At 54.2% G+C, this 21,730-nt stretch overlaps 1 protein-coding gene across 6 annotated transcripts in view; it reads left to right on the top strand.

Moving 5' to 3' along the window:
• CDH22 (cadherin 22) overlaps positions 1-21,730 on the top strand; it is a 121,863-nt gene that overhangs the window by 82,391 nt on the left and 17,742 nt on the right. For all 6 annotated transcript variants that reach the window (XM_057503044.1, XM_036902110.2, XM_036902109.2 and 3 more), the window contains 3 exons: positions 2,266-2,459; positions 4,196-4,449; positions 12,080-12,216. In XM_057503044.1, coding sequence (XP_057359027.1) covers positions 2,266-2,459; positions 4,196-4,449; positions 12,080-12,216 — 585 coding nt within the window. The remainder of the gene's footprint in view (positions 1-2,265; positions 2,460-4,195; positions 4,450-12,079; positions 12,217-21,730) is intronic.

Genomic DNA, 21,730 nt, shown 5'->3' with positions numbered 1-21,730 from the left:
CCCAGAACCCTCTGCGTGCCCTTTCCTGGTCAAAGCTGCTCCTCCCACCCATTCCTCCAGAGTTAACCATCGTCTGCTTTTGTAATCACCACCTCCTTGCTTTTCTTCAGGCTGAGTTCACCTACATATGCATGACCTAACATTACAGTAAAGCTTGTAGATATAATTTATTCCTTTTCATTGCTGTATAAGATTCCATCATTGATCTCCTACTGATGGACATTTGGTTGTTCCCAGTTTGAGGCTATTATGGAGGATACGACTTTGAGCGTTATTGCACATCTCCTAGTGCCATTCTGCACTCATTTCTCTAGTGTGGATATGCATTTTCCATGTATATATTCTAGTGTAGAATAGCTGGCTCATGGAGTATACTTGTCTCCGACTTCACTAAATAAAGCTGAACAGTTTTCCCCCTGAATAAATGCATGCATCTGTTGTACCATATCCTCACCAACACTTGGTATTGTCAGACTCTTTGATTTGGGCTAATGTGGTGAGAGTGTACTGATATCTCTTGCTGCTCTTCATTCATTCACTCACTAGTCACTTACACATTTCATTTATGCGACAGTCTGGTATTCTGCCAGGCATCAAGGATGCCTGATGAATAAGACATGTGGCTCCTGCCTTCCAGGAACTCATACCCCAGGGAGAGAGGACAAGGGAGAAGGAGAGAGAATAAGCAGGAAATGATAGGGAAATGCCATAATCCTTACAAGGGGATATGCTCAGGGGCCCTGGGCGCACAGGAGCGGAGCCTGGCCGTCTGTCTGGGGAGGTTTCCTGGAGGAGGTAACATCCAGCAGTCTAAAGGAAGAGAGAGAAGTGACCAGGCAAAGGCAGAGAGGAGGATAAAGAGAGGGAATACCTGGTGGTGAGATAGAGCAAGTAGGATTTAATGAATTACAAGAACTTTAGCCAAGCTGAAGCCAGAGTTGGGGTGAGGGTTGGGGGCTGAGGCTGCAGAAGTCAGCAGGGGCCAGGCAGCAAGCATCTTGTAGGGCAGGCCATGGGGCTTGTAAAACTCCGTCCCGGGGCAGTGGGAAGCTATAGAAGGGACCAAAGGGGAGTAGTGGCACAGTCATCTTGTGCTTTAGAAAAGCCCCTGGTGGCTGTGTGAGAATGAATCAGAGGCAGTAACACGACACAATGGGTATCCATACCTATGGGGCCCCAAGAGACACATCACCATCTCCACAGCCCCTGCTCCTGCATTGCTCTCACCTAGCAAGTCACCCATACCTCGACCTTGACTGTGGAAGGAGAGCAGGGTACTGTTTGCACCCCATCTGACCTCATTTCTGTGGTTTCCCCTCTGGCCAAAATGGTCATCTTGCCATCCTTCAAACATGCCAGGCATTGTGCCCACCTCAGAGCCTTTGCACCTGCTGTTCTTCTGTCTTAAATTCTCTTTCCCAAATATCTGCTTGGCTCACTCCCTTATCTCCCTCAGACTTCTGCAAAAATGTCATCTTTCCAGCAAGGCCTTTCTTGATCACTCTTTTAAAAATCCCCCACATACACCCTCATAGGCACTGCTTTTTCTCCAAAATCCCCATTGGCTTGACGTGCTGCATGTTTTACTGATGTGATCATTGAGTGTCATTCTCTCTTCACTAAGAGGAAAGCACTGTGAGAGCTGGGGTTTCGGTCTGTTTTGCTTAGAACTGCACCTAGAACATCATAAGTGCCCAGCAAATATGCAGAAATGAAAGAATCAATATCATTAACATCAAGAGAAACAGAAAAATCAGCATGAAGTCCTACCATCGTGATACACTTTGTTCCATTTATTGAGTAGCTACCATGTGCTAGGCACTATACTAAGCATTTTACATGCATCATCATCTAAGTTAGTCGTGATAATAACAATGCTGATAGGCAGGCACTATCATCATTCCCAGTCTACAGATGAGGAAACCAAGGCCCAGGATTGCACAGCTGGGACTGACTCTAGAGCCCTAGCCTTGATCACTGTGCTCCTCTGTCCTCACTGGGCTTACGGGGAAACTGAGGCCCAAAGAACTGCAGGCACTTTCCCAAATCAATCAGCAAATAAACCCAGGGTCAGAATTAGGACCCTCCTCTCTGAATTTCTGCAGAGGACACGCCTCTCCCAGCACCCGTACAGGCCAAGTGGGGGCCCCTTGCAGACACTGCCCTCCCTGGAGTCTATCTGGGCCCGCTTTCCTCTTCCCTAGAGCTGGCGAAGCTGGGATAGGGGCTGTCCCCCATCCCTGTTCACAGCTATATCCCCTACAGAGATGTACCAGTTCAGCATTCAGGAGTCAGCCCCCATTGGCACGGCCGTGGGACGAGTGAAGGCCGAGGATTCAGACGTGGGCGAGAACACAGACATGACTTACCACCTCAAGGACGAGAGCGGCAGCGGTGGCCATGCGTTCAGAGTCACCACGGACAGCGACACTCAGGAGGCCATCATCGTAGTGCAGAAGGTGCGGCTTCCCCAGAGAGCTCACTCCCCGCCATTGTCCGGCATTTCCTCCTCCCATCTGGCCAGACGCTGACTCCCTAAATCTGCTCCTGTCGGCCCGGGCTCTGCCTTCTGGGACCCCCAGAAACATTTGCCCCCCATAGCCCTGCATTCACTCAATAAGCACATAATGACCCATTCTCTGCCTGGCCTCGAAGGTTTGAGGATAGAGAAAACTGCTATTTCTTCAGCTACTTACCTCCCAGAGGATAAAATATAATAGCTAATACTTATAATGAAGTGTTTACCATGTGCTAGGCACCCTTCAACTGCTTCCCACGTATTAACTCATTCAATCGCTGCAACCCTTTGAGATGCCATGTATGGCCCATTTTATAGATGAGAAACTGAGTCCCTGAGAAGTTCAGTGATTCGCATCCAAGGTCATGCATCTCGCAGAGCCGAGTAGGGATGTGGGCCCTCGCAGTCTGGCTCCAGAATCCACCCTATTAGACATTATGTAGTTTTCAGTCTTCTGATCTCCATCTGCCCTCCTCTAAGATGAGCCCATTTCACAGATGGGGGACAGCATCACAAATCAGCAGAAGGCCCCAAGCCCAGCCTGCGGACTCCAGCACAGCTTTCATTCTCATGCCCCCGGCCTGGCCCCTCCCGCCTGCTCCAGCAGTGGCGCCTGAGGTGTCTCTGTGGAGTCAGCGCTGGCTCGGGAAGCAGAGACCACGCCTGATTGATGACCTGGCTCCAGAGCCCATTGTGCAGCTCACTTGCAGGCCAGGTCCCCGCCTGCCTCCCTGCATCCTGATTTCCCAGGCAACAGGACAGAGGAAGGAGGTGGCTGTTTCTCTGCTGGAGAAGGTGGGGGTGGAGGGTTCTGGGAGGAAGCGAGGGTCCCTATGCACAGGGCAGGCCTCCAGAAGTTATTCAGATAGCTTCCCCCCCACGCAGCTGAGTGCCTGCAGCCCCATGGTTGCTCTTGCTCATTGCCTTAAGGCATCGTCTTTAGGAGGCCAGAGCCAGTGCCTTCCACGGAGCTCATGGTGGGAGAGTCACCCATTGGCACTGCATGATAAGAATCAAGGCTCAGCCTGGGTTTATCCAGATTTCCAGGAAAAGCTCTTAGGCAGCCTGGCTCATCAGGCCTAACTTACATTAGTTACTGCTGCTTGTGTATCAGGGAAGATCTCATTTAATCTCCCACCAGAGAGGCTAAATAGGTTGCCCATAGACACACAGCTCTCAGCAGCAGACCCAAAATGGGGAGCCGTACTGCTTGGGTTTGAATCCTGCCTCTGCCAGTGACTAACTGCTAAGTGACCTTGGCGGGGTTATAGAACCTTCTGGCCTCAATTTCCTCATGTGTAAAATGAGATCATAATACAAGCCTCTTGGGAATGTTATAAAATTAGATGAGTTAGTATCTTAACTGCACTGGCAGGTTGTAAGTGCTTTGTAAACGTGCTGGGAGGCTGGAAGCCCCGGGGTCAGTACTGGTTAGCCTAACGGGCCGTGTGTCCCTCGGCAGGACTGTCCCCCGCAGATCCTCACTTTCTCCGCCGGCCCCTGGAAAGCGTTGTTCTGGGTCTCCAGCAGCCCTTGCCTGGTGTAGCCCCTGCCTCTGCTGAGTCAGCATGTGCCCTGGGCCAGGGCCACCCTCTCTGGGCCCACCTCCCTGACTTCATCTGTCACGGCCTGAGCAGACCCCAGCCCACTCACTGGCCCTCTGCTCCCTCCCCTCAGCACCTGGACTTTGAGTCCCGGCCTGTGCACACTGTGGTCCTGGAGGCCCTCAACAAGTTCGTGGACCCCCGCTTCGCTGACCTGGGCACTTTCCGCGACCAGGCGATCGTGCGCGTGACCGTGACCGATGTGGACGAGCCCCCCGAGTTCCAGCCGCCCTCCGGCCTCCTGGAGGTGCAGGAGGACGCGCAGGTGGGCTCCCTGGTCGGCGTGGTGACGGCGCGGGACCCCGACGCCGCCAACCGGCCCGTCCGGTGAGACCCCCTCCCGGGGCCGACGCCTGCTGCCTGCTATCCCGCCGGCGCCCGTGGACAACACTGTGGAGAGAGGGGGGCGGAGGAAGTGTACATAAGATGGGGCTCTGAGATAAAGGAAACAGATACGAGGAGGGAGAACCAGGTGTGACAGACACAGAAGCGTGAATGGGGCTCGGCCTGGGTCCCCACTCATGCCTTGGGTGCTCTCAGCCAGGCCGGGCGTATACCTGTGACCCCAGTCCCACCCTCTTGCCCACCTCTCCCTCTCACAGCTCCCCTTGGATCCCCACTAGACACCCCACAGACAGAACTAACCTCCAGTCTCTCGACCAAAACCAAAAACAAACAAAAAATGCACTCCATCCTTCTGGTTGTTCGGGTCAAAGACGTGGAGATAGTCTGGACTGCTGTCTCTCTCACGCCTCCCTCCAATCCAGAGCCAGTCCTGTCATCTCCACTCTAAAAAACACATCCAGCACCTCACCACCCCCACTGCCACCCCCGTGCAGGCCACCATTTTCCCTTGCCTGGGTTTTGCTTTGCCTCCTCTGTCCCCACCCCTCTTTAACCTAGAATCAGCACAGGAGCCAGACTCATCCTGCCCATTTAGATCAGAGCATGGCCGCCTCTGCTCGAAGCTCTCCAGACGCAACTCTGACTGAGAATAAAAACAAGCTCCCATGATGACCCCCAGACCACGTGATCTGGCCTCACTATAACCCCCCATCTCCCCTCCCACTACCCTCCCTTCCCTGCTTCACTCTACTCTGCCATGCTGGCTTCCTCAGAGCTCCACTAATACACCAAGCTCATCGCTGCCTCGGGGCCTTTGCAACTGCTGATCCCTCTGGCCAGAATGTTCTCCCCTTAATATCCCCCTGGCTGGTCCTTTTGCTTCTTCCAGGTCTTTGCTCAAGAGTCATCCTTGCAGTGAGGCCCTCCCTGACCACTCTTTCTAAAATTTCAACCTCACCCCAACCCCCAGCCCCAGTCCTTCATAGCCCCTTCCCTCACTGTACTTGGTTCTCGGTAGCCTTTGACATGATTAACAGGCTACTGCTCTTGTGATTACTTTGTCTCTCCCACTGAAAGATAAGTGCCATGAAAGTAGGGATTGACGTCTCTGTGCTACCCCTGTGCCCTCAGGGTCTCACTGATGCCCAGCGCTAGGTGGACACTTACTGACTGCCTGGTGAATTAATGAAATGTAAAAACAGAGAAAGGCTGAGAAACGAGTGAGACTCGCAGAGATGCAGAGAGCAACAATGAGAGGAAGAGATCGCAGGGAGAAGAGCCAGCGGAAAGAGGACAAGAGAAACAGAGAGACCAAGGGGCCTACCCGGTGATGTAGAAACAGAGAGGAGACTTGGAGAGGAATAGGAGCAGATGCAGGGAGGGGGCAGGTGGGCAGGGGCAGGGGATGCTGCAGCACTGGCTTTGTCCCTGGAAGGGTTTGGGGGCTGCAGGGGTTGGGGGATCCCTGACTGTGGCTCAGGGTGGAAGGAGGTCGGATAGAAGAGAAGGGAAGAGAGGTTGTAGCAGAAACTGATCCAGAGGAGGGCAGGGCGGTGGGGGAATGACATCTAATCCGTCAGTAGATGAATGGGAAAGGGAATCTGGAGCTCCCCACCTCCTCCCTAAAACCTCTGTAATAGGCAATGAGGGGCTCCTGAGCCAAGCATGTGCCTCGCTCTGCACTGAGCACTGGAGAGCGGGGAAGGGAAGTTAATTTGAGGGCCTTGGCATTACACAGTTCCAGATGGGTAACATTTCCATCGTCATGTGTGTGAATGGCTCTCAGAGTTGTACAGTGCACAGCCTGTGCAACCTTAGTGGCAGCCTTAGGTGAGGACACAAGATGCCATCCTGCTTAACTGCACAGGGACTCTAGACTGAGAAACCCCTCAGGGGCCTGAAAAGACTTCCTAGATGAGGCAGAAATGGATCTGACCTGGATACCTGGATCTGGTCAGGTATAAATATGAGGGGAAGGGCATTCTAGGCAGAGGAACAATTTGTGCAGACAGAGGCAGAGGAGTGGTAGATGTGCCTGGAAGAGCATGCTGTCATGGCTACAGTGGACTCAGGGAGATGAGGCAGCAAAACTGAAGTCTGATGGGCTTGGAGGGAGGGCTGAGGAGCTTAGATCCCATCGAGAGGTCCAGAATGCCTGGGCTGCCTGCACCCTCACTGCCACTGCCTCTGACTCCTCCATAGCCCTTCCACCCTGGCTGTCGGTGCAGCCTTTAAACATCCCCCCCTCAGACTCTGGCTCAGCCCCAGACCTCTTCCAGAGGGCATTATCACCCAGGTTTCCCAGGAAACTTAGTCCCAGAAAGGGGAGGAGGTGTCCCCAGGCTCTCCAGGAGTTGAGAACCAGGAGTAGGGGCTGAGTCCTCGCCGCTCAGGGCGGTGCTCCCGTCGTCCGCCTGCTCCTTTGCTCTCTGGCATCGCTCTCCACAGCCTTCTCCCTCCTCCCTCCTTTGGCTTCCCTTTCCTTCTGCTTTTATCTGCACTGAAAGGGCCAACTTTGAAACCGGCTTCTCACCTTCCTTCATCTCTCTTTGCTGGCCACTTCCCTGGGGCTCCTCAGATGTGGAGGTACTTAGGAGCTTGCCACAGGCCCAGTTTTACAACACAGACATTTACCCACTCCCCCTCTGTGCCCAGCCCTGAGCCAGGTGACTCTGCCAAGGGCAGAGCCGGGGAAGCGTGCCCAGTCTGTAGGGGACAACATGAAAATGGGAGGCCTATGAGGGGCTGTGGGGGACAGAGAAGGGGTCCTCACAGGCCACATGTACTACAGAGTCTGGCTTAGAGCCCAGCTCTGGAACTGTAAGGGCCACGGACCCAGTCAACACCTACACCCTGAGTCATGTCTGCACTGGTCCAGGCAAAGGGAAAACAGTGGTGATAAGACCTGTTTCTACCCACATAGAGTTTGCCTTCTCCTTGGGGGAGACAGTCAACAGATAGTTAACATGGGATCATTGCTGACAAAAGCTATGAAGAAAATTAACAGGGTAATAGGATAAGGAGGATTGAGGATTGGGGTGACCAGGGGCTGCTTTGGATTGAGTGGTCAAGAGTTAACAAATGAGATCATATAAATAGGGAGAGAGCCAACCATGCAAAGAAGTATGGAGAACAGCATTCCAGATAGAGGGAACAGCAAGTGCAAAGGTCCTGGGGCAGAAACAAGCTCGTTGTGTTCCTGAAAATGAAGAAATGAAGTGGTGTCATGGGAGATTTTGCCTAGCACAGTAGGCACCTGGGAAATAGAGGAATGCATATATATAGAGGGATATTTTTGAGTCCCTGCACTGGAGAGAGTGGAAGGTGCCTCATACTGTTGCATCTGTCACTCAAGAAGTGTTATATACATTTTACAGATGAAGAAACTGAGGGTCATAGAGAAGTGACTCACCAACGTCACTCAGCTTGAAAGGGGAAGGAATGTTGTAATCCATTATTGCTGGCTCCTTGAGTCCAGCCCCCTGCCATTTCACTCCTGCCTCTTCCTTACCCTCTTTGTGGTTGGGCACCCTCTTCTGTGCTTAAGGAGCAGAGATGAGTCAGACATGGGCAGACCAGAAGGCTGAGCCTCCATGTGAACGTATCTAGCGACATATCTAAGTCTGAGTGGGTTCAGGCAGAGGCAGGGACTTGGGGGGCTCCAAGGTGGGGAAAGTACTCTGTGCATCAAGGAAGGGAATGTGCATAGGCTTCCTCCAGGAAGCCCCCTAGCAGGGGTAAAGAGGGTGAGGTTGGAATGGGGAGAATGTGTTCCAGATTGTAGTGATGGTAAGGCCCAGATGACAGGCACAGAACTGTGGAGCCAGGGGGTTAAAGCTCAGGAGCAGGGACATCAGCTGGCTGAGCTCACATCAGGGGGCTGGGATACGAGGACAAAAGGGCCCTTGAGACAGGCTCTGAAGGACCTTGAATGCCAGGTGAAGGAGTGGGTCTTCATCCTCAGGCAGTGGAAAGCCTTGGAAGCCTCACAGGGAGGAAGGAGCGTGCTTAGATGGGCCTGTCTCTGGATTAGGCAGCCTTGCCGAGGGACTGACCGCTAATCAGCCCAGCCATAGTCCTTCCAGCCCCAGCCCCTTGTGAGGCTTCTTTGAACATCAAAAACAGGAAAGCCCACACTGGGACAGAGGGAGTGAACACTTCATTTCCTCTTAGCACTACACAGTGAGGTGCAGCAGAAAGTTACGCAGGCTTTGGAATCAGAGAACACCTGGCTTTGAATCTCAGCTCAATTGTAAAATTGTGGGAAAATCACTGCACCCACTCCAACCACTCAGTTTTGGGGCCCCAGATCTGCACTCCTGACCACCATTCCTGGGCCTCCCTTGCACGCATGCGCGCACACACACACGCACACACACTTGCTGACACATACCCATTCTCTCACTGTACTCTTCTACCCTTCCTGCCCTCCAGGTCCTGGATGACTCAGTGAGAAGCAGGATGGTGAGCTTTGAGCAGAACCTTCTAGACCCACAGCAGCCTCCTGTCCTTCTCAGACCATTGGCAGTACTCCGACACCCATAAATAGTACCACCCGCCCCCAGGTACACAGAGCACATGGGTTGGAAGGACTTCTATGTACCCCTTGCCAGACATTGCTGAGTAATAATTAGAATAAAAATTCTCACCCATGGCGTAACTTTCCTGGAGCTCAGCGAGGCAGCTTACCCCCAGCTGGAAAGGGGGATTATCATCTCCATTTTGTTTAAGGCTAGGCACAAAGATAGAAGTGACAAGTGACTTGTCCGGGATCACCACGGACCTGGACCCAGACCCAGGGCAGAGCAACTGCCTCTTGAGCCTTTGCTCATCCCACAGCAGTGCAGTAGCTCACACACACACACGCGTGCGTGCACACACACACTTTCCTCCCACAACAGATCAGACACACAACTCAAGCTCCTACACATAGGGTACACCAGCCCCCCAAACCATGCTTGCCAGGCCACGCTCCTCGCCACATGCCATGCTCCCTGCCCCTCCTTCCCACTTGCTTGCAGCCTCCCTGAGCTGGAACAAACCCACCTGCGCTCAGCCAGCCCCACTGACCTGAGCCCCAAGTCTTCCACTGGTTCACGCAGGACCCCACGACCTCCACCCCATGGCCTTGGGAACAGCTGCCTCCACTTAGGTTCCAGCCCTCCCTTCCCTTCCAGGAGGAAACAAAGGAGAAAAACTGGGAGGAGGAGAGAAAGGAGGGAGAAGAGAGAAGAGAGGGCTGAGCAGAGAGGGAGGAAAAGCAGGAAGACGGCCGTGGGCAGCCTCCCACCAGCCCTGCCTCGTGCCCATCCCCACCCAGGCAACCATGGCCCCTGGCTGTGCCCTGCACACAGCCCTGGCCCTCTCCTGGGCTCTTCACCCACTGGCAAAATCAGGAAGAGGTCTCTCCACGGCTCCTTGGAGCTGAGCAAACTCTCAGAGTCTGGTTCTATCTCCTCTGGACCCAAACATTTGACAGGCCAGGTTAGGGGCAAAGGGCACAGAAGGCTTTGGATGATTCAGTGAGCTGGAAAGAACTCTGGGTGTAAAGTCCCAAATTTGGATACAGAGTCCAATTCTGTGACAGTCCTTGTGCAGCCTCGGGCAGGGGCATTGCCAGCCCATCTGGCACCTTTGCATAAGTAAGAAAAAGTCCCCTCTGAGAAGATACTTGGGCTAGGACACATGCTTGGCAAGCAGAACACCACCTGGACATCCGCCCTGTGCGCCCCTTCAGCCTGGTACCTTTAAGCAGCACACAGTCTGCACCACCATACTTGGCAATCCTAAGCTTGACAGGGTTCCTCTCTGAGCCTCAGTGTCTTTATCTGCCAAATAGGAGGTCACAACTCACAGATGCCAGGCAGGGACCTCATCTGTCCTGTTTTCCCCTTTTTCCCCAGGGCCTAGCACAGAGCAGCACAGAGAAGACACCCAGTGTCTAGGCATAAAGGAATGAATGGAGGGATGGCTAGAGGAAGGGCAAACTGCAAACTCTTCAGGGTTGTACTAGCGGAAGGAATCACCATTTTGGGTCTGAACCTGCCCAGACACTTTCACTAGGTCAGGAGGACCCAGGCTGGTCAGGGGCAAGGAGGATGTGGGCTTAGCAGCTTAGGGTTGAGAAGGAGCATTAAATTGGGACTCAGACTGGCTATAGTGCTCACACTCCTATATACTCAGCCCCAGCAGTTTGCCACAACCTTTGTCTCCACTATAGTTGTAAATACGAAAAAATAAGTGCTGTCACCTATGCCCAGTTCCATGAATTACTTCCTCTAACCCATGCCAGTGTGAGGTGAGTATAAATCATCTCCTTTTCCAGATAAGCAGACAGGCTAGGGAGGTCCAGTCCCCTTGTCCAGATCACAGGCAGAATAAACATAGGATTCACACCCAGTTCTGACTGATCTCAGACCTGGACAGTCCCACTGGGTGTCACTGTCCCCATTCAACAGATGACAGATCTGAGGCGGGGAGTTCAGGTAATTCAGAGCAGGCCCCGCTGAAGGGTCTTTGCCGGACTTTGGGCCCCCAGCAGGGGTGTTTCCAGTGTCCTGACCTCCTGGGCTTCCTCAGTTTCCCACCCTGGGAAGTGGGGCAGGGCCGACTGCCTCCTGTCTGTGGGAGGGGCTGGGTGGCTAGGGCTGAGCCCGCCCCACCGAGCTGCTTTGTCCCCTCCACACAATGAGCCCTTGCTGAGCCTTCCAGGCGTTCGTGGGCCGCGGCCCAGCGGTGTCCCCGCTCGCATTATCAGCGCGGGGAAGCGGCGGCTGGAGCTGGCGGGGCCGCTCTGGGCCTGCGCCCGAGACATGTGTTGGACACGGGCCTTTCAGGCCTGGAGCCGCTGCACAAAGGCCCGGGAAGAAGGCGGAACAAAGGGCTTTTTCACGCGGCAACTGAAAAGCCACAGATTAGCTCGCGCGTGCTGCGCAGGCAGGGAGGGGCTGGCTGCCATCCCCCCGGACCCTTTCTCCACCACATTCACTCAGCACGTGTCCCTGGTCTGGGGAGCCTCAGAAGGCCAGAGCTCTCACCCCGTCTCCTGCTCAAAATTCCCCTTAGCTCCCTGGTTCACATCAAACCCCTGAATTTTGCACCCTGTGTCTTCTGGCCCTAACTCTCCCCACTTCCCAGCTCTAAAAACTTTGCACCATTTGCCGTTCCCTGAATAAGTCTTAGCTGCCCTGCTTTGTACCTTCTGTTCCCCCTGCCTGGAATGCCAGCCTTATCCCCTTCTCAAGCCTAGTTCTGGGGTCACCTCTTATGGGAAGATAAGAATCAAATATCCAGTGAGTGCTAACTCTGCTCCAGGGACTGCCTACCTCCAGCCCTCAGGACAACTATGGGGTGCAAACTACCAGCCCCATTACTCAGCAGAGGAAACTGATGCTCAGAAAGGTTGAGAATCTCTGGTGGTCACACAGCAGTTGGCCAGCACAGTTGAGATGCAAACCCAGACCCCTTTCCACTCCTCCTCTGTTGGAAAGGCTTCTCTGCTCTTTGTGTCTCCCAGGCAGGTGGTCCCTCTTGGGGTGTGGTGGAGGGACAAGGGCCCGGACTCCACCTGGCACCAGGGCACTGTTGATCAGCCCCGCCCTGCCTCCCTCAGGTACGCCATTGACCACGACTCGGATTTGGACCAGATCTTTGATATCGATGCAGACACGGGCGCCATCGTGACAGGCAAGGGGCTGGACCGCGAGACGGCTGGCTGGCACAACATCACAGTGCTGGCCATGGAGGCGGGTGAGCCGGGCACAGGCAAATCTGGGCTGGGAGGCATGGGCAAAGGCTGGGCACTCTGGCCCAGCCCTGGGGGTTGGGACCACGGGGCAAAGCCTGAGATGGTGGGCAAAAAAGGTGGGGTGGGGGAGGCAAAAGCTAATGGGCAGGAACAGAAATCCAATAAGGATCCTAAACCAAAAGGCAGGGCTGTCTTGAGGCTGGCTTTCTTTTCTCAACATTTATTGAGCACCCACTGCATACCAAGCCCTATTTTACAGGCTGGGGATAGCACCTGAACAAGACAGAAAAGGGGAGAGCTAGACTCTGGACAAACCGAGAGAAAGGGTGTGCATAATATGTCAGGTGATGTTACCTGCTAAAGACCAACAGGGAAAGAAGAAAACAGGGGGAGGGGACTGGGAGGAAGAGGGCTTTGTTTCTCTCAGGGGAAGGCCATTCTGAGAAGGAGGCATTTCACCAGAGGTCTCACCAAAGTGAGGGAGGCATGCCCACGCCTGAGGGAAGAATGTTCCAAGCAGAGGGGCAGCCGGGGCAGAGGGCCTGAGATGGTAGTTTGCCTGGCCTGTGGGAGGAGCGGCAGGGAGTCCGTGTGGTTGGCGAGGGGCGGGCTGGTTAGCCCGTGTGGGGTCTTTGGACTTTTACTCCAATGAGGTGGGAGTCTCGGGAGTGCAGGGTGAGCAAAGGAGGGACTTTGCCTGACAGGATACCTCTGCCTGCTCCACTGAGCATCCACTGGGGGCTGAGGGGAAAAGCAGGGGCTCACCTGGAGGCTAAATGCAATAGTGCCAGGAAGACAAGGCAGTAGCCTGGCCCAAGGTACAGCCACGGAAGGGGTGAGAAGGGCCAGCTTTGGGAGACGGCTTAAAGATAGATCCAGCAGGACCCACTGTGGGACGGCATGGAGACAGGAGGCAGAGAGGGGTCAAGGATGACTCTGAGGTGCCTGGCCTGAGTTTCTGGGACAGAGACAGGGAGAGACACGGGTGGTTTGGTGCAGATGGGCAGGAGTGTGAGCTGGGAAAGAGGAGGTGCCCTGAGACATTGGGTCCAGATAAGTAAGGCCCTGGAAGCAAGGAGCCAAGGGATTCACAGAGTGCCAGGAGAGGCGAGAGGGCCGTCCCAGGCCCCGTCCACAACCAGAGCAATGCTGCTCCCGCAGTGCTTGGACCTGCTCGCAGAGCGCGCCCTCCCCCACTCCCCGCGTCCCCCTCTCCCCTCGCCGCCGCCCCATCAGCTCTCAAGGTCTCAGGGGCCAGCGGAGCTGCCAGTAAGCCAGTACGACCACAGGAGGACTCAGAGTCTCTGAGCCTCCGGCAGGCGACATTTAAGCTCACCTCTGCACACCTCAGCCCCAAGTCCCTCCTGGCCCTGCCAGCTCTCCCGCCAGCCATCCTCCTCCTGCCCCTGCCGGCGCCCTCCCGCTTTGCAGGCCCCACCAGCCCATTCGGCGGCCAAGGAAGTCCCCAGGCTGAAGTTCCCTTGTCTCTTTCAACTTCAGTTTAAAAGAAAATACAAAGCTGGCTCAAACCTCAGTGCCTGCTGCTCCCAAGCCTTTGAATCCACTCCTCCACCGCATGAAAGGGAGATAACAAAGGTGGCTGGAGAGGAAGTGGTGGCTGGACTCGGGGGAAGAGAGCTCCCCTCCTGGCCTCCCTGAACCTGCTCCCTGGGCAGCGGGGTTGTGGTGGTGGGGGAACTGGCCTGGCTGGCCGGCAGAGATGCCTCCCCTCCCAACTCACAAACACCTCTCCCCCACTAGCCTGTCCCACTGCCTGACATCCCACCACTAGCAAGTCCCCTTCTGGGTTAAGCATTGTGCCTCTACCCCATGCTTTTCTCTTTCAGAAAGCAACTAGCATGGCGAACAAATTCTCTAATGCTGCCACTTCACAGGAGAAGGAATGTTGAGGGGAGACTTTCCCCCACAAACATTTATGGTGTTTACCTAATACATGTTCTGGCGTAGACATTTTCTAGCACATATATTTGTTAAACCATGATCAGGAACAGATCAACCCCCATTTTACTGGGGAAAACTGAGGCTCAGAGGGCTAGGAGACTGGTCCAAGGACATGCAGCAGCAGAGCTGGGGTTTGGACCCAGTCAGCCGGTTCCCTCCACAGCACTGCTGCATGGGTTCCCTTTTCCTGGTACTCTCTGCTCTGAGCCCCACCCATCCCATCCACCAGCCTCCAGCAGCTAACCATGCAGATGGAGATGAGTCTCTGAAGGAAGACTAGTCAGTGGGCAAGAGACCCTCCCCAACAACCTACAACCCCTGCCCAACCCTCACCCATGACATTAATCAATGGGAAAATGAGTGGTTCCTTCTTAACAGTGCTGATGGGAGCAGTAGGTAGGCTAATGCCTGGCAAGAACTTAGCCTAGTCTTTAATACATGCTCAGTGAGTGGTATCTGTTGATCTTGAGCTTGTGCACTTGATTAAGCACGGACTCCGTGCCAGGCACTTCACAGTGATGCGGTCGCTGAACCTTCCCACCTAAGAGGTGTTGATTCTGCCTTTATTCCCCCTGTGGATGAGGAAATGAAGATTCAGAGGTGAAGTCATTTGTCCAACTTCCCAGCCCCTGCTTGTCTGACTCCAGAGCCCAGCTCTCACCCAGATGCCCCTCAAGTCATATTTCTTTGGTGCCAGGCACAAAGCCAGGAGTGTCACAAATAATCCGCCCACTCCAGCTTCTTGCCATCTCTGTAAGAAAAGGACTAAATTATTATTCTCACTTCCCAAATGAGGAAATAGAGGCTCAGGGAGGGACGGTGATGGCCCCCCGGTCACAGAGCAAGTCCATGCAGCACCAGGCCTCCACCCCAAGCTGCCCGCCCCCCAGCAGCCGGCCTGAGCCCCGAGGGCAATGCCGGTGGGTCTGCCCACTCCGCCCTCCTGCTGCAGCTTCCATTTGGCTTCCTCAGAAGTGGGATGCCCCCGGGGTCATGGCAGACCCTCCTGCTCTGGGTGTAACAAACACGAGGTGACAAGAATCAGAGGAGAAATATTTATACACAGCAGCGGAGCATTGCGAGCGCCTCGGAGAACGCTGCACTCAGCCAGGAGCTGCTGGCTGTCATACCGGATTACCTCAAAGACTCCCGAACCACTTAGTATGCCGGCTCCCCTCTCCCCGAACTTCTGAGTCATCCGTTCTGCCCATGCAGACGCTCCTTCCACTGACATTATCTTTAACGTTTTGTAATCATGAAATATTAATGACTGATATTGAATTTAAAGCACAATTTGTGTCTGAATCCTTCGGTAGAAAGGGCAGTAGTAAAGGGACAGTCTTCAAAGAGATGGGGTGGGGGCGGGGGGAATTGCAAAGCCAGCCTGGGGTTGGGGGTGCCCAGGGGCTGCATCCAGCCCCCTCCTTACGGGTCACCAGGCCCTAAAGTGGTCTGGACGGGTACTATCTAGCTGTCCGGGACAGCAAGGAGTTAATCAGATTAGTGAGAAACATCCCTTTCTGGGTCACCTAAGGCCAAGTATGTCTTACAGCCCCCCGATTCTGTCTTGGTACCCCAGAGCACATGCTATGATTTATATATGCATTTATGTGAGTGTTAGTCTCTCTTCCCCAGGAAATTGTACCTTCCATGAGGGAAGGGTCTTGCCTGTATCCACAGTATTCATACCGGGCATACCAGGTCACTCCCCTTCTCGGTGCCTTAGTTTTCTCATCTGTAAAATGGTCCCAGACTAGACGGCTTTAAGGATAATAATTATGCATAACAGCAGCTTCTATTTTGAAGCTTCCAATATGCCAGGCATCGCACTGCACGCTTTATATAAAGCTTCTCCTGCTGTGTACACGCACTGTATATGTGAAGTGCCTAGCATGGTTCCTGACACCAAGTAGGCACTGTTCATAGCCTGAGAAAGAGAAAGAACCTAAGGGGAGAGGAACTGTCAGAGGGTGGACTCCAGGACCCCCAGCCCGGTTCACAGCTGGGGAGCCCGAGCCCGAGGAAGGGACGCAGCTTGCCCAGGTCCACCCAGGAAGCTGACTGCAGTCTAGTGCTCCTTAGGTGGACAACAGGGGGGCTCTGAGGAGGCTGGGGGAAACAGCAGCGATGGGCACGAGGATTGCAGTGTGGTGTGGGCATAGAGAGCGCCCAGTTTCCTCGGGGACCCCACCATGCCACCCCTCAGCTAGTGTTTTCTGAGGGCCTCCTGTCACCCACCTGGCCCCGGCTGGGTGCTGGAATCTGGGGCCACTGGCCTCAGGAGCTCACCGGTGGAAATGGGAGAGACACACCCACAATCTTTGACAACACAGGGCGGAAGTAAGGGGGCGGTGGGCAGGGAGCAGGAAGGGACTTGTCACGCAGGGGGGAAGAAGGCAGCAGGGAAGACGTCCTTCCCAGAGGAGGGGACGTCTGAGTTCGGTCTGAAGGCTGAGGAAAGGGGTTTGGGTACCCCTGCAGAAAGACCCCTTCAGACAAAGGCCTGGAGGTTTGGCAGTCCGCTGCCCACTCTGAGAATGAGACCCTGGGTGTGGCCAGTGTCTGGGGCCGGGGAATGGCTCGGGCAGGTGGGGTGAGGTGAATGAGCAGAAGCTCACTGGGCTTCTACAGGAAGGGCCCTGAATGCACTGTGAGGAGCCAGCCTCTCTTGGAGGCGACAGGGCGGCAAGGCAGGTCTCCAAGGAGGAGAGTGACATGGTTCGATGTACAGTCCCCAGCGTTCACTCAGGTTCTTGGGGAAAGGCGGAGCAGGGCGGGCTGGCCTGGAGCAGGAGAACAGATGGAAGGCTGCTCAGGCTTAGATGTGTGCTGGGGCTGCTGGGGCAGGGCCAGGCCGCCCGACGGGAGGCAGGAAGCGCCATGAGGCTAGGGGAAGAGGCCTCAGGCAGCCCCACATGGGAGGAGCTGCCTCAGAAACCAGTGAACTCCCCGTCCCCAGAGGTGTGTAAATCAGGCCCAGGTTCCTCTTAGATGAGGTAACCCCTGGGATTCTGCACCAGCAAAGTGCCTAGCAGATGCCAATGGGAACAAAGACTTATGATGTCCACGGCGACTCCACAGGGCCGCCCGGAACATCAGGCCCAGCTCAGCCCTGGGGAGGAAACTCTTCCACACCCGACTCCAGGTTTCTTACTTCACCTGGGAGTCCTCCCCACCCTCTGGGGGACTAAACATCCTTCCGACAAGGCAAAGCCTCCAGCCTCCACTTGGAAGCCAAACAGATAATCAAAGTCCCAAGAGAGACAGAGAAGGGCTCCCAAATCTCCCGCCCCCACTGGAGGTGAGTGGGGACGGACAGGAGTGCAAGGAGTCTGCTGCTGACAGCCTTGACACCCCTCCCCTAGAGCCCCCCAGCTGCATGCCCAGCCCCCTCACCTGCCCGCCCGCTGTCGTGCAGGCTGGTAATTGGGATGATAAATCTTCCTGCCCAGCTGGCCAGCTCTAATCAGAGCCTGGGGTTTGGATGCAATTTAATTCCCCCGGGAAGGGGAGGCTGGGGGGACAGTGGAGAAGAGGGTCCAGGCTCTTCTCTGCCAGCTAGTGGGAAGGAGGTACCTCTGAGCTGCCCTCCACCTCCCTCCCTCCTTTTCTACTCCTACCTCCCACCTTCCTCCCCCCTTCCCTGTCCCTACATCTCACCCTGCCTCCCACCCAAGGGAGCAACCTCACTTCTCTTTCTCTCTGGGCTTCTCTCTTGCTCTGTGACAGCCATGAGAACTTCAGAGTCCCACTCCATTTGTTTTACTGATGAGAAAACCTTGGTCCTAAGAGAGAGGCAGGAAGAGGGTCACACAGCTAGACTGCATCCTGGACGGAGAGATCCTGAATGGGGTGCAGCCTCCACAGAATGAGGCCATCCAGGGAGGTCTCCATCTCTCCCTGCTGCCTCTCCCACATCCCAGCATAGTCAGGGAGGCCACAGATTAGGAAATCCATTCACATGGCAGTCTTTATTAAGCACCTACTAGGTGCCATGCACATGGGCCCAGGGGATCCAGTAGTAAACAGAGCCGACAAAAATTCTGCTTACTTTCTAGTTGGGGAGATGGATGGTGAGCAAGTAGAAACACAGGGATGTTGGATAAGTGCTACAGAGAGAAGGAAACAGAGGGGGTGTTGGTGGGATGGTGCGGGACCAACAAATAAGGTCATCAGGGAAGATCTCTCTGAGAAGACTTGGGGCAAAGATGTGGAGGAGAGAAAGGAGCAGACTTGGGGCAGAACTGAAGGCAGGCAGGGAGGTGATGGCAGAAAAGTCATAGGAGCCTGGTGAGCACGTAGGACTTGGGTTTATACTGGGATTGCCCAGGACTGAGGCAGTCAAGGGAAGCTTCCAGGAGGAGGCACCTTGGGACCTTGAAGGCAAGCAGGACTCTGACAGCTAAAGATAGCAAGAAAGACAGTACGAACTGGTCCTGGACCCAGGTTTGAGGCCCAGCTCCTTCAATTAGTCCCTGTGAGACCTTGGGCAAGTTTCACCTCTCTGAGCCGGTTTCCTCATCAGTAAAATGTCATTAATAGTAACCCCACCCATGACACTAATGGGATGGGCAGGGCAGCACGGACATGGCCCATGGCAGGTGCTCAGTCTATGTCTCCTGGTGTCCTGGGAAGGAGCACATTCCTACAAGTGCCTAATAGCTTCACCAGCCCAGGTCCCTTCCCCCTTTCCAGTGGCCCTCAGCCCTCCAAGCCCAGTTTGGTTCAGAAACCAGGTGAGTAACAGCCAGGAGCTGGGGTCTTCCTTAGCAAGGATCCAGAGTCCCACTATCTACAGCTTCCTCTCCTACCTCAGGGCTTTTGCACATGTCCCTTCCATCCCCTTCACCTGATTACATCCTAGTTGGATCTCAGCATAAAGGCCACTCACTCCAGTGAGAACATCCCTGCACCCCACCGGGGCGGGACCCCTGCTGTATGCTCTCACAGCTCCTGAACTTTATCTCTCAGCTCTTAACGCAGTCTAGTTTAATGTCCGTCCTGCCACTAGACTGAGAGACAATGCTGGTCTTGTTCACTGTTGTGTGTGCTTTGCACAAAAGAGGCACTCAATCCACAGGTGCCAGCAAAAACCAGAAGTCTCAGCTCCAGATTGCTCAGTCCAATCCCTGTCCATTACACATGAGGGACTCTGAGGCCCAAAGAAGGTAAGAGGCCTGCCCACACTGAGCAGCAGTCCCCCGGCCCCAGATCTGTGTCTTCCTGAGGCGCCCACTGAACTGCCCAGCCTCCTCAGCCCCTTGGCCCCCCAGGGCTCCACCTGCCACCTCCCCAGATTAATGGTGAGCCAGCACAGGGAGAAAATACCAGGCCGAAGCACGTTTAATTTTAATTTAAGAATCAGTTAAAGCATCAGGTCTGCTCAGCTCTGGGCTGTCAATCAGCCTTCCTCAAGGCTGCATCAATTAGTTTAAAAATATTGAATGCAATTTTGCCTGACACAACATATTGCAGCTACTGCAAAATATAATTTATTTTAGAAGAAGAAATAATTAAACTAATTTGCATGTCAGTCAGCTGAACTGAGATGCCAAGAGGGAGGGTGGGACCCATGGGGAACCCAGCCCTTGGAGAGGGCACCTGCCACCAGGCATGAGTGAGGTCAGCTCTGGCCTGGGTCCAAGCAATAGTTGCCGCTGGATGGACAATATCCAGACAGCAGGAGGGCCCAGTGGCATTGTATCTAGACCAAGAGCTGGACTTAGGGTTGGGAGACATAGGACCCAGCCCAGCTCTGCCAGTGACTCACCTGTGGCTTTGGGCAAAGTCCTGCCGCTCTCTGGGCCTCAGTTTTCTCATCTACTAAATGGGTTTAACAAGACCTCCTTTATGGGTTGTTTTGAGGTGCAAGTAAGGTCACAGAGAAGAAAGCTTGTTATAAATTGAAAAGTCCTGCACAAAGATTAATTATTTGATGGATTCCTTGTTTTATACCAGAAACATCTGAAGTGGTAAAATTATAAGTTATTATCAATTATTACAAGTGATCCTATGATCAGGAGGAGTTTAGGAAAAGTCAATCAGAGGTAAGATGTCCCCCATCTGCCAGTCACCCCAGGGCAGTGGTTGGCAACCCTTGCTACACATTAAATTCCTAGAGCTGTTAAAAAACATCAATGACCAAGCCTTGGGCACTAGAATGTTTTGAGGTTTCCTGGGTGATTTCTAACATCCAGCCAGGCTGGAGGCTGCCACAATGTCCAAGGCACTGGGTACTGATGTAGGACTGGCCCATAAGCTCGAGGGGTTGCAGGCCAGCCCCCAATTCAGGGATTCCTGAGCTAAGCTGGGCAGGTGGCACTTAGGTGATGTAGAACACACCTCTTCAGGTGTGCCCATTGAGCTGCCTGACCCCTTAGACCTGAGACCCTTGCTCATGCCAAAGGGTTCAGGGCTGTCCCAAGAGGTAAACTGTGACATTTTAGAAGAGGAGGTAGGATAATGGCAAAATGGTAATTATGTGAGGTGAAGGATGTGCCAACTAACCTTATCAGGGTAAACATTTCGCAACATATGTGTATCAAATCATCACATTGTACATCTTAAACTCAGACAATTTTAAATGTGAATTATATCCCAATAAAGCTGGAAATTTTAAGAGGAGGTAGGGAAGGCCCCACAGAACCCAAAGGAATGGTACAATAAGTGGGGGGATCTTACCAGCAGGGTGTCTGCCCGCTGAGGAACTCATCCTGCTCTGATGTATCCATTTCCTTGGCCCACAGGACCCTGTCTGTCCCTCCAGTCCATGCAGCACCCCCCCACACCGCACCTCTCCCACTACGCTTCCTGGGAACCCTTCCCTGGCCACCCCCTACCCTCCCTCTGCCTCATCGGGGAGAGAGGTGCCTGTTCCTGGCAGTGGGCTTCACCCTTCCTTCCTCCCGAAAGCACCCACCGTCTGTCTAAATTTTCTGACAACACACTCTTAAAAATAACGCTCACCTGGCATTCCCAGTCGCGACTCCCGTCTCTCACCCCTGGAAAAGCCCCCTCTAATCACTGAAGCAGCACATCTGGGTGAGCTGAGAGGATAAGGTGCCCCTGGCTAAGGGGAGCTTCAGAGAAGAGTCAGGGTCTGAGTTAAGTAAAGACTCTCCCCACCCCCATCCTCCCCGACCCCCCCAGGAGGTGGCTACACCTGCCTCCCAACTCCATTTTTCTTTTAATCAACCCACGAGCAGATGCAGTTGGCATCCATTAGGCCCCTGAGTTCAGATAAAGAGGCAGCCACCGACCAGCTTCACTCCCTGAAAAACTCATGGGGTTCCTGGCCACCTGGAAGCTTCCAGGCTGCCCCCAAATCAGCTCCCTGCCAGCCAGGCTAGAGACCCAACCATCAAGCCACTGCTTGGAAGCAGGTAGTTCTCTCCATTCCTTGAGGTCACTGGCAGGTAGAGCATGTCAGTAAACTCATGACTAAGATATCTGAGGACGGGGCACCAATGAGCGCTCAGAGGTCTAGGGAGTGAAGGGGCTAACAGTCGGGGTACTGCTCAGAGAGGACAGGCTGGCATGAGGCATCCCAACATC

Source organism: Manis pentadactyla, chromosome 5 (genome assembly GCF_030020395.1).
Source record: "Manis pentadactyla isolate mManPen7 chromosome 5, mManPen7.hap1, whole genome shotgun sequence".
In the NCBI taxonomy this organism is placed as follows: domain Eukaryota; kingdom Metazoa; phylum Chordata; class Mammalia; order Pholidota; family Manidae; genus Manis; species Manis pentadactyla.
Note: the sequence above shows the minus strand (reverse complement) of the source record. Positions and strands in the feature narration are given on the sequence as shown.